The sequence below is a fragment of the Felis catus genome, chromosome B2 (genome assembly GCF_018350175.1).
Source record: "Felis catus isolate Fca126 chromosome B2, F.catus_Fca126_mat1.0, whole genome shotgun sequence".
Lineage (NCBI taxonomy): Eukaryota > Metazoa > Chordata > Mammalia > Carnivora > Felidae > Felis > Felis catus.
This window is the reverse complement of record NC_058372.1, coordinates 151,144,404-151,158,470: the sequence shown is the minus strand read 5'-3', so window position 1 is coordinate 151,158,470 and position 14,067 is coordinate 151,144,404. Positions and strand designations below refer to the sequence as shown.

Sequence of the window (14,067 nt, the reverse complement as noted above, 5' to 3'; positions counted from 1 at the left end):
ACAAATGGAGCGTCTGACCTCAGAGCTCCACCAGCACCAGGCGGATCTTGTGAGGGAGGATGGGGTGGGCCAGTCACCCCATCCTGTGTGCAGGGCGCTGCGGTCCGGTGACCAGGAGAGCGTGTGTTCCCCGGCCCAAGGCAGCGGCTTCCTGGCTGCTGTGGGTTGTCATGGTGCTGAGGGTCCAGGGTGGACAGACCTACCTTCCAGAGCTGTTCCATGCCGAGCTGACTGAGCAGACTGGTGCCCTGCGTGTCCCCATCCCCCACCCTCACCCGGCCTCCCCTGCGCGCCCACACCCCTCTCCCCCCCTCCCCCGCTGCGTGACCCCATCACCTCCTGGGCCTCCCCTGTACTCCCCTGTCCCTCATCCCCTCCCCCCCCAGGACGCCCCTGTGCGTCCCCATCCCCTTGGGCTGGCGCAGTCCCTTTGCTCTGCACTATTCTCCCTCTGCCCACAGTTGGTTCTGATGGGGGAAACAAAGGCAGAAAGATGTGATAAAGTTGAATTTCCTTATACCCTGAAGCCCACTGACAAGATACTTGAGGCCGGCAGAGGAAAACGTGTCTCCGGGAACTCCCTTTGTCTTCACGTTAGTGCTTTGCTAGAGGGAAGAACCACCTTAGCCTGGCAATAGCCAGGCCTCCAGGATCTTAAGTGGCTACTTCAGCAGACGAAAGTCCTTCCGGGGACTCCCCTAGTCTTTACCTCCCCCAGCTCCCGAGTGCATAACCTGTCACTCCTCGGGACCCCAGTGCAGCCCTTCCTGCCCTCGGGTCCCGTCCCCGTGCGTGCTTTAATAAAACCGTCCTGTTGCACGGAAGACGTCTCAAGAATCCTTTCTTGGCTGTTGGCCCGGGACCCCCACCCCCACCCCAAACCTCATCAGCCCCTACCTGGCCACACCTCCCTTCCTCACCCTCTGCGCTCGTACCTAACACAGTGTCACAACGGGAGTGGATGGTCTGTTGGGAGAGCTGTGGGCTTTCCTCCTCAGTCCAGCCTGGGACTCCTGTGGGGCGCGGGCAGTGCACCGACTCTCCTGTCACAGCGAGTTCGGCTTTTCCCTGCTGCCCCCGAGTCTCTCACCATTCTTCCTGCTCTTTGGTGTAGCTTGTGTCTCCCCTCCCCTCCCCTGGCCTTCCCGAAGGTCGGAAATTACCTTTATTCAGTGTACCTGCTTTCTTCCTAATGCTTTGGATCTTGGTTTTCGTGACCTCTTGTGTGAAGGCCCATTTATTAGCAGGTAAACCTGATCCTGCGTTAAGAACAGGGTTAAACTCTAGGTGTGCCTGACACTCCACGTTCCTTCTTTCCAGGCCTCACGTATGGGGTCTGCTCTGTGTTTATCACCTTGTTCTTTACCTCGTGTAAGTCTGAGGGCTTTCCTTGACTCGTGACCTGATGACTCTAGCCCACGTGTGTTTCCATCAACATCCCGTGGTGCCAACTGTTTGCCTTTACCTCGACTGATCATTTTGATCTCATAGCTCAGATTATCGATAGTTCTGTTCCTAGAGAAGAATCGGCGTCCCTGTGCACACGGCCTGGAGAAAGGAGAGGACGTGGAAGGAAGCCTGCCTGTCCTGGGCCTGGCTCCCTGTGACCTTTCGCTCCTGCCCAGTTCTGAGTGTGGATGGTGAGTATGATGAGCTTGGCCAGTGCCATGTGAAGAAAACTTTACCAAATTAGGTTCATTTTTGAAGAATGATTAAACTAAAACCAAATTATTTTTGTCTGTTAGAATAAGAATAACTGTGAAGTGTTTTTAGGACTGCATACTTCGGGTCTTAAAGTTGGTAAACTTGGTCAATTATTTCTAAGTCTATTTAATAAAAGAAATATTAATTTTAATTTCACTCACCAAAATCTAGGCAGATCTTAAAAAAATATTTTTAATGTTTATTCATTTCGGGGAGACAGAGTGGGGGAGGGCAGCGAGAGAGGGAGACACAGAATCTGAAGCAGGCTCCAGGCTCTGAGCTGTCAGCACAGAGCCCGACGCAGGGCTCAAACCTACGAAGCGTGGGATCATGACCTGGGCCAAAGTCAGACGCCCAACCGACTAAGCCCCCTAGGCGTCCCTAGGTAGATCTTGATTGCATAATAAGGTAAAGGAGGATATAATCGTGACTCCCCCTAAACTTTCCTATCTGTCTGTATATCAGACACTTAAGAATGTATCATGATGGCTTTTACTGAGTGTGGAAAGGTCTAGGGACGACGGGGCCTCTGGTCTCCCTGGACAAGGGGGGTGCTCCCCTGGACGGGGAGCTGGCCGTGCTGTGGGGCCAAGTGTCCGCACAGGTGCCAGGCTGGGTGGGAACACACATCTGGCCTGTGCTTTGGTCAGGGCCAGGCCTTCCGCCCCTGGGGTGCACATGGGGTGGCAGGGACCCACCTGCCTGGCCACCTTCTGGACGGCCGCGGGTGTGTGCGGGCCTGAGAATGAGCCCAGAGTGAGAAAGAGACAGTCCTAGAGCCGTGTGAGGCTCCAGGGGACCGAGTGGCAGGCGGGAGAGAGGGCGTGGAGAGTCCTTCAGAGTCCAAGTCTGGCATAGCCAGAGGAGGCCTATTGGCCCTTTGTTAACATTGACCCTGTTTGCACATCGATGGAAGAGGAGGCAGAGCTGTGGTCGGTATCTCCTGAGCTCTGCCACGGTGGTCTGTTCCCTGTTAGCGGGGCTCCTCATCTCCAGACGCCACCCGGCAGGACGCAGGTGCCACGTGGCTGCCTCGAAGGGATGGACGTGGCACCGGCTGCCACCTTGAGCTCGGAAGAAGTGATAGCCTTGCAGATGACAGTCGAGTTGCGGTCAGGTCGTGGCCGTCTCGTCTGCACTGGACAGTGGGTTTCCAGGAAACCCGAGACCGTTGAACACCAGCCTGATCGAGTGCGGTTCTGGGTCATAAATGCCGAGAGCTGGCTGCCTGCTCAGTGGCAGCTGTGGGACGGAAGCCTGAGGGGTGAGACCGCCACGTCGTTCGGGTGAGACCGCCACGTCGTTCTCTCTTTTTCTTTGAAAATTAGCCTGCCTTCTGAGAGTGCCCCGTGCCTGTGGGTTGGAAGCTCCTCTGGCTTACTCATACTTAACTTGGCGAACTTCGAATTGGAAGGCGTTTTACGTTACAAGGGTAAGGTGAAAGTTCAGGTCACCCTTGATCTAAATTTCATGTAACTTCTATTAATGTCTTCCTCTGCCACGGGAGGGTGACACCTTCAGCGTAGAAAGTCTGGTCACCAGAGCGTGCAGACGAGGCGTGTTCACCGTGCGTCAGGCCACGGGCAGCCTCTGGGTCCCAAGGCCATGCTGTTAGCTCACTCCGGCCTCTGGGTGGGTCTCCCTTCACTCGGTCCTCGGTGCCCCTGTCTTCTGTGCACAGGGCTCCGAGGGACACTTCTCCTCAGGGCTGCCGCGCCTGTCCCGAGCTTATACTGAGGGCTTTTGAGTCCACACTGTCCATATTTCCTGCTGACGACTTGACACCCGTGACTGGACAGCCCCCCAGGTTGTCCGACTCCACGGTCTGGACTGACCTGGGGCGGCTCCCGTCTGTTCTCAGATTCTGCGACCTCCACGCCGGGAGTTGCCCTGCCAGTAATGTGGGCGTGATTCCTGACTCCGTCCCTCCTCCCTCCCCGAGCTTGCCCCCCTCAGGAGCCTCCTGCAGGCACAGCCCATGTCACCTGTAAGAGCAGTCTCCCTACTTTCTCCTTTAAGGCCCCTGTGTTTTGGGGACAGAGTCCGAGTTCTTAGCCTGGCCCAGCCCAGCCTCTCTCCTCGTTGGAGGTCACTGCCCGTTTCGACCGTCACTTACTTGCAGACTTTGCTTGAACCCTCCAAACCTCTGCTGACCCGAGTGCCTTCTTCTCCTCCCCCTGCTTGCCCTTGAAGGTTCACCGGAGCTCCTCTTAGATCTGGGTGTGTGTGTGTGTGTGTGTGCCCCTGGAATTGTGTTACCGGGGCTCGCCCCAGCTGCCCTATGCCTTCTCCGCCGGATTGAGCTGCCCCAGGGCAAGGGCTCTCGGGAGCGCACAGGCCCACGTGCGGTGGGCGTGCAGGCACGTGGGGTTCGTTCCCTCCACTTGCCCCGTAAACGTTGCTTGTTTGTCTCTCTTTGCTGGAAATTAAGATTTCAGGAGCCTCAGCATTCAGGTTGCCGGATCGTGCGCGATGATGAGCAAGGCCGGCGAGCAAAAGGTGAGACCTGAAACGTGCCGTCCTCAGACCCTGCCAAGTGCATCGGTACGTGTCCTTTCCTCCACGTGGTGGAGTGTGACCTCGCGTGTGACATTTGGCACGCGGTAACTGCCCACATGACAGGAGCAGCCTTACCCTGTGTGGTTGGGGTCACGGGTGTGTGCTCACTGTTGACCGTGTGACAACTGTCCCGTGCAGGCCATCTGCTTGCTGACGTCCATGTTTGGCGGTCAGATCGCCGTGTTGGAAATCCGTCTCGCGGCTCTGGTGCGGTCTCGGCAAGGTCTCGGCGCCGGAAGGAGCCTGTCGGTGCTGCCTCGGTAGGGTCTTCTCCGGTAGGATTTCCGCATGCGGCTTTCCCCTCTCAGGAGCTTACGTTCCTGTCGATTCTAAGAATTAAAAGTAAAGTTTAGTGAACTCCCAACTCTCCTGACCTGCTTGAAAGAAATTCTTGCTCATGGCATTGCTTCTGTCTTGTTTAAAAGTAGGGGTGCCTGGGTGGCGCAGTCGGTTAAGCGTCCGACTTCAGCCAGGTCACGATCTCGCGGTCCGTGAGTTCGAGCCCCGCGTCGGGCTCTGGGCTGATGGCTCAGAGCCTGGAGACTGTTTCCGATTCTGTGTCTCCCTCTCTCTCTGCCCCTCCCCCGTTCATGCTCTGTCTCTCTCTGTCCCAAAAATAAATAAACGTTGAAAAAAAAAATTTTTTAAAGTAAATGATTCATACTTAATTTCCAGTGTAAAAATATTTTATTTCAGGATAGAATGTAAATTATAAAAGAGCCATTTTGTTAAAAATAGTAAAGATTATTTCCTAGAAGAGGAATAAGCTTGATCGTTTCCAAATATCGCACATCCGTATCTACATGAGTTAATCCCTTGTGATGTCCTGACAACGTGCGTTTTGTGAGTTTGTTCTCCTGGCGATTTGTCTGCCTAGTGGCTGTGTCCTGTCCACGTCTCCGCTGCACTTCAGAATTGCTGAGGAGCACAGGACCCCACCGGCGCCTCAGCGACGGTCCGGTTAGTACCCCCTGCTCTGGGACGTGGCGCAACGACCTGGTCTGTGGATTCATGTTTGTGCGCGTGAAAATTCGGCCTTTCCTCTGTCCATCGCTGCTTCGTTTCTCTGCCTCTCATTTATTTTTTACATGCTCTTTGTGGTAGGGAATGTGCTAGATGTTTTGTTTTCCTGAATCGGGTATCATTCATAGGAATTCAAAAACAAGTGCTCTAGGGGCGCCTGGGGGGCTCAGTCGGTTAAGCGTCTGACTTGGGCTCGGGTCATGATCTCACGGTCCGTGAGTTCGAGCCCCACGTTGGGCTCTGTGCTGACAGCTCGGAGCCTGGAGCCTGCTTCGGATTCTGTCTCCCTCTCTCTCTGCCCCTCCCCTGCTCATGCTCTGTCTCTCTCTCTCTTTCTGTCAAAAATAAATAAAAACACTAAAAAAAAAAAAAAAATTAAAAAAACCAAATGCTCTACCGGCCAGAACATACATGTGGATGCCCAGTTATTGATCACGGGACTGATTTTTTCTTGTCTCTCTTTGCCGAAGATTGTAAAGCCATTGCCAAGCATCACATCGTTTTACCCCTGCAGACTTGAGTATGCGTTTCTAAAACACAGACGTGTGCTTAGTGGCCGTGATGCCATTATCAAAACCAGCAGCGATTCTTTCGTGTCCTTTATTAATTAGCCAGCCCAGATAAGTTATTCCTGATTGTCTCAAAAATCTTTCTCATCGTATTATTATAAGCAGAAAACAAATCCGCATGTTGCTTTTTACAAAGAAATAATTTTAAAGTTCTGTTTTAAGATGCCAGACTTCATTACATTTTCCATTTATTTTCATTGTTGAGAATCACTGACAGCGATTCTTTTTTCCCTTTCGTTGACCAACCCGGAGTCCTAACCAGTATGGTTAAGCCTCTTGTTGACCTAATTACAAAACAACAGAGGTGCTCAGTCTGCTTGTATCTCCATCTTTGATGAGGGACCCCAGCTCCTGGAGGGGGCACGACTGCAGGTGCGGGTGCCCTCCTGCCAGGTCGTCCAGGCTCTGGCTCTGGAAGGGCGGGGGGCTGTGCTGTCATCACACCCGTGTCCCGCCGCCCCCTCCCTTGTCCACGAGACCTTCTGAAGGCCTCCACTGTTCTTAACTGTGTTACTCTGTGGCTCCCCCAGCCCCACCCAGCCGAGTCCCTCTGGGGAAGGCGTGCACGGACTGTCGCCCTCATACCTCCCCTCCCGCGTGGTCACTGCAGGCCGGGTCCCCTCCTTCGGGATCTGGGATCCCCTCTGCTGGGTTTCTGAGCCGCGGCCTCCTGTTCTTCTGGCTCTGTCCCTCCCTCAGTCCGAATACCCAGCCCTGTGTCGCTTCGGGAGTAGAAGTCCGTCCATCCTTCAATGGCGGCCTCCTCAGAGAAGTTTAAATTCCTATGTAGTTATGTTAGTGAAAACCGAAAGTCTTTACTAGGCATGTGTTACGGCTTTATACTTAATTGGTGTGGTAAAAGTTGTTTTTCATATTCTTTTTAAAAACCTGTTCTGTTCATTTATTTCTTCTTTCTTATATTTTTTATTGTGGTAGAATATCTATAATGTAAAATTTAACATTTTAACCATTAAAAATTTTTTTAAAATATTTTATTTATTTTTTTGAGAGAGACAGAGCGTGAGCAGGGGAGGGACAGAGAGAGAGGGAGACAGAATCTGAAGCAGGCTCCAGGCTCTGAGCTGTCAGCATAGAGCCTGACATGGGGCTCGAACTCCTGAACCGTGAGATCTTGACCTGAGCTGAAGTCTCACAATTAACCGACTGAGCCACCCAGGCGCCCCACATTTTAACCATTTTTAAGTGTACAGCTCATTGGCATTAAGTGCCTTCATATTGTTGCATGATGTAAAGTCTTTTAAAATAATTTTATTAATACCGAAAATTATGTATATGTTTTTATTAAAATTGCTTGGAAAAAAGTTGTGACAGATATTAATTAAATTGCCAATTAGTTGGAATATTAGGTTGCTTAGATAATATTCTGAAATTCTAAATACATTTTTACTCAAAGAAAATTACTTAGACTGGATGAACTCTGTTAAGTGGCCACTGATGCTCTGTTTTTTACCTCTAAGTGTGGTCACTTATTTTCATCACCACACACGTGACTTGGCACGTCAAAGGCATAATCTTATGGCTCCTCTGGATGGAACTCTGTTACGAAATGAGACACATAAATTCCTCTTTCTTTTATTACCTCATTTCTTTAGATTTTATTCTCGTTTTATTTAGATGTACCCTTAAAAATGTTTTCTTTTTTTCATTTTTTGCTAGTATGGATCATCTTGTTCGGATGAGTCTATATGATATACCATGCTTCACAGCTAAGTGATGCATAGAACAAAACCTTTGATAAGAACAGTCGTATAGACAGTAAGGCTTATTACGGAGATTATAATTTCTCTGTAACCAGGGACAGGTGCAATTTCAGACAGTTGATTTTTATGACCGTTTTATGTCTTGTTTAAAAAGTATTCATATGGAGAGTTAATGCAGATGACCGATTTATAGTTGTGCTAGAATCTAAAAATTTGCATCCCTCTAGTTGCAAGAAGCATAATAGAAATAAACACATGCGATGAACTGATCTATTTTAATACTTAAAGCATTTATTAAAATAATATGCCCTTCCATAAATATGAACTTTATTCTAGTACTTTCAAGACTTTTTCATAACCAAGTACCCAAATGCATCTGTTATTTTATTATCTGATTCGGAAAATATTTTCCGTTTGCTTTGTTTTTCTCGGAGATTTTTTTCTCCTTCACTTGACACTGAGGTGGAGAGAGGTTTTCTGGGGCCCCCCTGGGAGCAGTTGTATTTCCAGGCCTTCCCCGAGGTGCCTCGTCCCCCGGGTGGGGCTCTGCCTTCGGCGAGCCGGATGCTTTTTGGGTTCCTGGTCACGTGGGTGTCATTTTAGTGATTTGCTCACTCGCTTCACTTGGTTTTTGATGGGAATATGGTCCAGGTTGTCAGGCTTGAAATAGTGCCAGATACAGAACTGAGTTTCTTTGTTAAAAAACAAAACAAAACAAAACTATTTTCAAAATAATGCAATACTGTGCAAGTAGCCGTTTTTTCCAAAGCTACTTTATACTGTTGTACAGAGTATTCATATTGGATACCAAGTACTAAATGTTTGTAAAAATCAGTAATTCTGGCAGAATTTTATTTTGCCTGAAAGGATTTGAGATTTGTAAATATTTGTGTTAAGTTCATGCAGTGTCAGAGTTTTTATCAGTTGGCCGTGCTGTGGAAAACTTAGTAGGATAAGAAATTTCGTTGCCACTGAGGTGCACAGGTGTAGTCATGGTTAAGTGCTTTATCTTCCTTACTGCTCTATCATGTGGTAAACGAGTACGTGAGAGAAATGTGAGCTGATTTAAGATCATTGCTGTTCTTGTTTGTTGAAAAGATCTATTTGTCACAGATTTATAGAGCGAGTTACTCCACGATGGCTGGTTTCTAGTGTGCCACGGACGGAATTTCACATAGACGGGTTCTGTGTGTGGCCTGTTTTATTACGACGTGAGCTGATGTGTTAGTCTACATGGTGTTTGAAACATGTGCTATTGAGCACATACTGCAATTCAGTATCGTTTGAGGAATGAGAAAACGTTTTTTGTTGTTTTCTTATACTTGTAATACCCTTGATTTAACCTTCTTTGCTGGTATCGGTTGGTTTGGCATTGGGTGTGAAACCTCTTCGGTTTATAGTGAATGGCCTCCTTCCATGCATGTGAACTTTTGTGTTCTCAAGGAACTTTTTTCTTGGCATGTTAAACATTTGCTACTTTTTTTCTATAATTTATTTATTTTTTATAATTTAAGTCCAAATTAGCACATGGTGCAACAGTGATTTCAGGAGTAGATTCCTTAAGCCCCTTCCCCATTTAGCCCACCCCTCCATCACACAACCCCTCCAGCACCCCTCTGTTCTCCATATTTTAGAGTCTCTTATGTTTTGCCTCCCTCTCTGTGTTTATCTTATTTTTGCTTCCCTTCTCTTATGTTCGTTCATCTGTTTTGTATCTTAAAGTCCTCATATGAGTGAAGTCATACGATATTTGTCTTTCTGTGATTAATTTCGCTTAGCATAATACCCTCTAGTTCCATCCACGTTGCTGCAAATGGCAAGATTTCATCCTCTCTCATCGCCGAGTAATACTCCATCGTATATATAAACTACATCTTCCTTATCCATTCATCCATTGATGGACATTTGGGCTCTTTCCATACTTTGGCTATTGTTGGTAGTGCTCCTGTAAACACGGGGGTGCATGTGTCCCTTCGAAACATCACACCTGTATCCCTTGGATAAATGCCTAGTAGTGCAATAGCTGGGTTGTAGGGTTACTCTACTGTTAGTTTTTTGAGGAACCTCCACACTGTTTTCCAGAGCGGCTGCACCAGCTGGCATTCCCACCAACGATGCAAAAGAGATCCTCTTTCTCTGCATCCTCGCCAGCATCTGTTGTCGCCTGAGTTGCTAATGTTAGCCATTCTGACAGGTGGTATCTCCTGGTGGTTTTGATTTGTGTTTCCCTGATGATGAGTGACGTTGAGCATTTTTTCATGTGTCGTTTGGCCATCCGGATGTCTTCTTTGGAGAAGCGTCTCTTCATGTCTTTTGCCCATTTCTTCACTGGATTATTTGTTTTCTGGGTGTGGAGTTTGATAAGTTGTTTATAGATTTTAGATACTAACCCTTTATCTGATTGGTCATTTGCAAATATCTTCTCCCATTCTGTCGGTTGCCTTTTAGTTTTGCTGATGGTTTCCTTCGCTGTGCAGAAGCATTTAATTTTGATGAGGTCCCAATAGTTCATTTCTGCTTTTGTTTCCCTGGCCTCTGGAGACGTGTTGAGTGAGAAGTTCCTGCAGCCAAGATCAGAGAGGTTTTTGCCTGCTTTCTCCTCTAGGATTTTGATGGCTTCCTGTCTTACATTTAGGTCTTTCATCCATTTTGAGTTTATTTTTGTGTCTGGTATAAGAAAATGGTCCGGGTTCATTTTTCTGCGTGTTGCTGTCCAGTTTTCCCAACCCCGTTTGTTGAAGAGACTGTCTTTATTCCATTGGATATTCTTTCCTGCTTTGTCAAAGATTAGTTGGCCTTACGTTTGTGGGTCCATTTCTGGTCTATTCTGTGCCGTTGATCTGAGTGTCTGTTTTTGTGCCAGTAACATCTACTTTTTAAACTCGTTTCACACAGCGGTACGGAGCACCGTTCAGGACCAGCCTCTGGTTTTCCACGGCAAAGTGAGGTCATCTGGGTATGCGACCGCCCCGCAGTGAGTAACTAAGCCTGGAGAGGCGGGAAAGATGTGTGTGGAGGGCCACCCCCGGGTGCAGGGCAGGGACACGTGGACAGCAGTCAACACGAGGCCGCAGCAAGCCCCTCCTGTGTGCTCGCCATGTGCTCGCCTCTCGGGCGCCCTTTGGTCCTGATTGACGGCAGTGATGGTGCCTGGTGACCTTGTCAGGTGCCAGGACAGGGGCGGACCTGCCTGGGAGAGGGGGACGCAGGGACGGAGACCTGGCCGCCCGGGCTTTCTGGGAGCATTAGATGCAGTGTATTCAGACCTGGTTTGGTGGGTTGGGGAGGGAGGGAGTCAATGATGACGAAATTGGGAACAACGTGGTATCTGGGGAGTTTCAAGTACAGCAGAGCCTTGAAATCCCCTTGTCCTTCCGGAATGCCGCATTTCTTGGAAGCGGACTTTGCTTTTCTGTGTGAAATGCACATCGGCCTCTGACGTCTTCTCACCCCAAATCTTGATCTGTTCCGTGCTCTTCACATACTGAGTGGAACAGCCCTGGGGGCCCCACTCGGAACGCAGGTCAGGACTTTGGGAGGCTCTCTGGGGTCACCCGTCCCCTGACCCGCTTATGCCATGCTCTCCCTCCCCCTCCCCCCTGGCCTCCGCGTCCATCCCTCTGCCTCAGGGCTCTCCATCGGCCCTTTCTTCCCCCTCATGCGCTTCCCTGAGGCTCACATGGGTGCTGCTTATGGGGCAGCCAGTCTTGCTTCTATCCAGGCTGCCTGGACAACATGCCCACCTCTGCCGTGATTCCCTCTCAGCACTTGCCTGCTTTATTCTCTGTGGCACGACTGGCTAGCATGACTTCGTGCTTTACTTATTATTTATTCTTTAAACCTCTGGTCCTGGTACAGCACTTGGCACTCAGACCCTCTCGCAAAGTACTGACGGATGACGGACGGATGGATGGATGGATGGATGGATGGATGGATGACAGATAGATGGATGATAGATGGGTGGGTGGATGATGGATGGATGGGTAGGTGGATGGATGGATGGATTCTGGATCCTTGCCTCAACAAAACTGCACACTAGTTCATACAGCATGCCTGTGGGCACCAGCTGTAGTGTGATCTGCTGTGTTCAGTGTGGACTTCTGGGGTCCCTTATATTAAGGCACGTCTTGAGTTTTCTTTCCTGTGTGGGTGCCCAGGGGGAGGAAGAGGCCAGTCCATGAACAGCCCTGAGCACCAACCTGGGAGTTTGAACTTTACGGGAAAAGTACAGCATGATGTTACAGTATTTTAAATGTCAAGGATCACCTTGTCAGGATATGCGGCACGGTGACCTGTCAGAGGCAGTGGGAGGGGCAGATGGAAGGAGGCGAGCCCAGCCCTGACCGTGTCCGTCTCCCTCCGGGCGTGCTTCCTGTGCTCCGGCAGCATTCTGGCTCCTTCTCACATGTTCCCTGCTGGTCCCCGCTCAGTGACCTCTTACCCTTTGTTCTCTTTTCTCCCATCCTCAAGTGACTGGCATCCTCCCTCCTCCGGGCCCCAGGGGACTTTGAGATCCTGCGGCAGTGCAGAGCCTCTGGCGGTGGCCCGGGGCCAGGCCACCCCCTCCTGCCCCTTGGTCTGATGGCTCCGGGCACGGCCCGAAGCCGAGCCTGCTACTGACACTGCGAGGCTTGGATGCAGGTGCGGGATGGGGGTGTGGCTGTCCCTCGTCTGTCCCCGGAGCTCAGCACCATGTGCCCCAGCATCTCTGGGAGCTTGTTTCTTCATCTTAAAAACCATCTTAAAAACAGGTGCCTGTTCAGCCACCGCCAGCATTTAATCTAATTCTGTTCAAGAGAGAATTCAGTGTGACTTGCCAGGAATTTCTCTTCTGTCTCTGAGTAGGTTTGCAAAATAATGTTCACAAGTGAAGTTTCGTTTCTGTTATGATTATATCAATTTATTCTCCAAAAGGAAACAATATCATAAGAATCATGTTCTGTATTCACTTTAAGGGGATTCTGACTTTGGGAGCAGTTTTTTGATTTATACATCTTTCACACACACCTCACAAAATGGGACCAATAGATAATTTGCGGTGTGATCTTTACACAGAAATGGTTATCTTAGTGTTTTTCTAGTAGTCAAAATTTATAAGTGAGTAGCTCAGTATTATCCAGAATTTTTATGTCCAGATATATTTTCAGCAGTGCAATAGCCAGTGTAGATATATAATTGAAACAATAGCTGTTACAATTAGAGTAAGTGAGTGTTTGCTTTATCACTAGTTGGGACACTGAAAGCGTTTATATGTTTATATGTTCTGTATGTTTTGCTGCAAAATACAGGTCTCTTAAGAAGCTTGGAGCTGTCATCTTTGAGATGACCTAAGAGTTTTCTTTCCACAGCGTCACTATGTTTTCACCCAAGACCAACACCAGGAATAACGGTGACAGCCCTTCACGCCGCAGGGGCAGTCACAGGTGGTACGTCACGAACTTGCCTTTCAAAGTAGACGTAGCGTAATTTGGGGAGGCCCTTTAAATACTGTCAATGGATTTGTTCCAAACAGGTGTCCAACCTTGGGAGTACCAGATGTGTACATGGCCCACGTATACACAGCGTGTGCACGTTATTCGTATATGTATGTCCTTTTAGTCAGATTCAGTTCTTCCGTATTCATTTTTCAGACAGGCTGCTATTTTTACCGTCTTGACAACTTGGCAATATTTTTTTCTTCTTTCTTTAAATCCAAGTTAGTTAACATATAGTGTGATAATGGTTTCAGGGGTAGAACCCAGTGATTCACCACCTACACACGACACCCAGTGCGCATCCCGGCAAGTGGCCCCCTCAATGCCCCATCACCCACCTACACCATCTCCCCCCACCTCCCCTCCAGCAACCCTCAGTCTTCAGAGTCTCTCTTGCGGTTTGCCTCCCTCTCTGTATTTATCTTATTTTTCCTTCCCTTCCCCTATGTTCATCTGTTTTGTTTCTTAAATTCCACACGTGAGTGAAATCATATGGTATTTGTCTCTTTCTGACGGACTCATTTTGCTGAACACGATACCCTCTAGTTCCATTCCTGTTTGCTGCAAATGGCAACCCTTACTTCTTTTTGATCGCTGAGTCATAACCCATCGTGTGTATACAAACCGCTTCTTTATCCATTTGTCAGTCAGTGGACATTTGGGCTCTTTCCATACTTAGGCTATTGTTGATAGAGCTGCTGTAAACATTGGGGTGCCTGCACCCCTCAAAACAGCATCCCTGTATTCCTTGGATAAATACCTAGTAGTGCCATTGCTGGGTCGTAGGGTAGTTCTATTTTTAGTTTTTTGAGGAACCTCCATCCTGTTTTCCAGAGTGGCTGCACCAGCTTGCATTCCCACCAGCACTGCAAGAGATCCTCTTTCTCCACATCCTCACCAACCTCTGTTGTTGCCCGAGTTGCTAATGTTAGCCACTCTGACAGGTGTCAGGTGGTATCTCCTGGTGGTTATGATTTGTATTTCCCTGATGATGAGTGATGTGGAGCATCTTTTCAT

The 14,067-nt window shown here is 48.9% G+C and overlaps 1 protein-coding gene across 34 annotated transcripts in view; it reads left to right on the top strand.

Annotated features, from left to right (window-relative positions):
• WDR27 (WD repeat domain 27) overlaps positions 1–14,067 on the top strand; it is a 186,012-nt gene that overhangs the window by 27,830 nt on the left and 144,115 nt on the right. For 33 of the 34 annotated variants that reach the window (XM_045058407.1, XM_019831511.3, XM_045058398.1 and 30 more), the window contains 7 exons: positions 1,508–1,640; positions 3,033–3,136; positions 4,136–4,203; positions 4,402–4,523; positions 5,141–5,223; positions 10,472–10,550; positions 12,925–13,002. In XM_045058407.1, coding sequence (XP_044914342.1) covers positions 1,508–1,640; positions 3,033–3,136; positions 4,136–4,203; positions 4,402–4,523; positions 5,141–5,223; positions 10,472–10,550; positions 12,925–13,002 — 667 coding nt within the window. The remainder of the gene's footprint in view (positions 1–1,507; positions 1,641–3,032; positions 3,137–4,135; positions 4,204–4,401; positions 4,524–5,140; positions 5,224–10,471; positions 10,551–12,924; positions 13,003–14,067) is intronic. The other variant, XM_019831508.3, reaches the window with a different exon arrangement.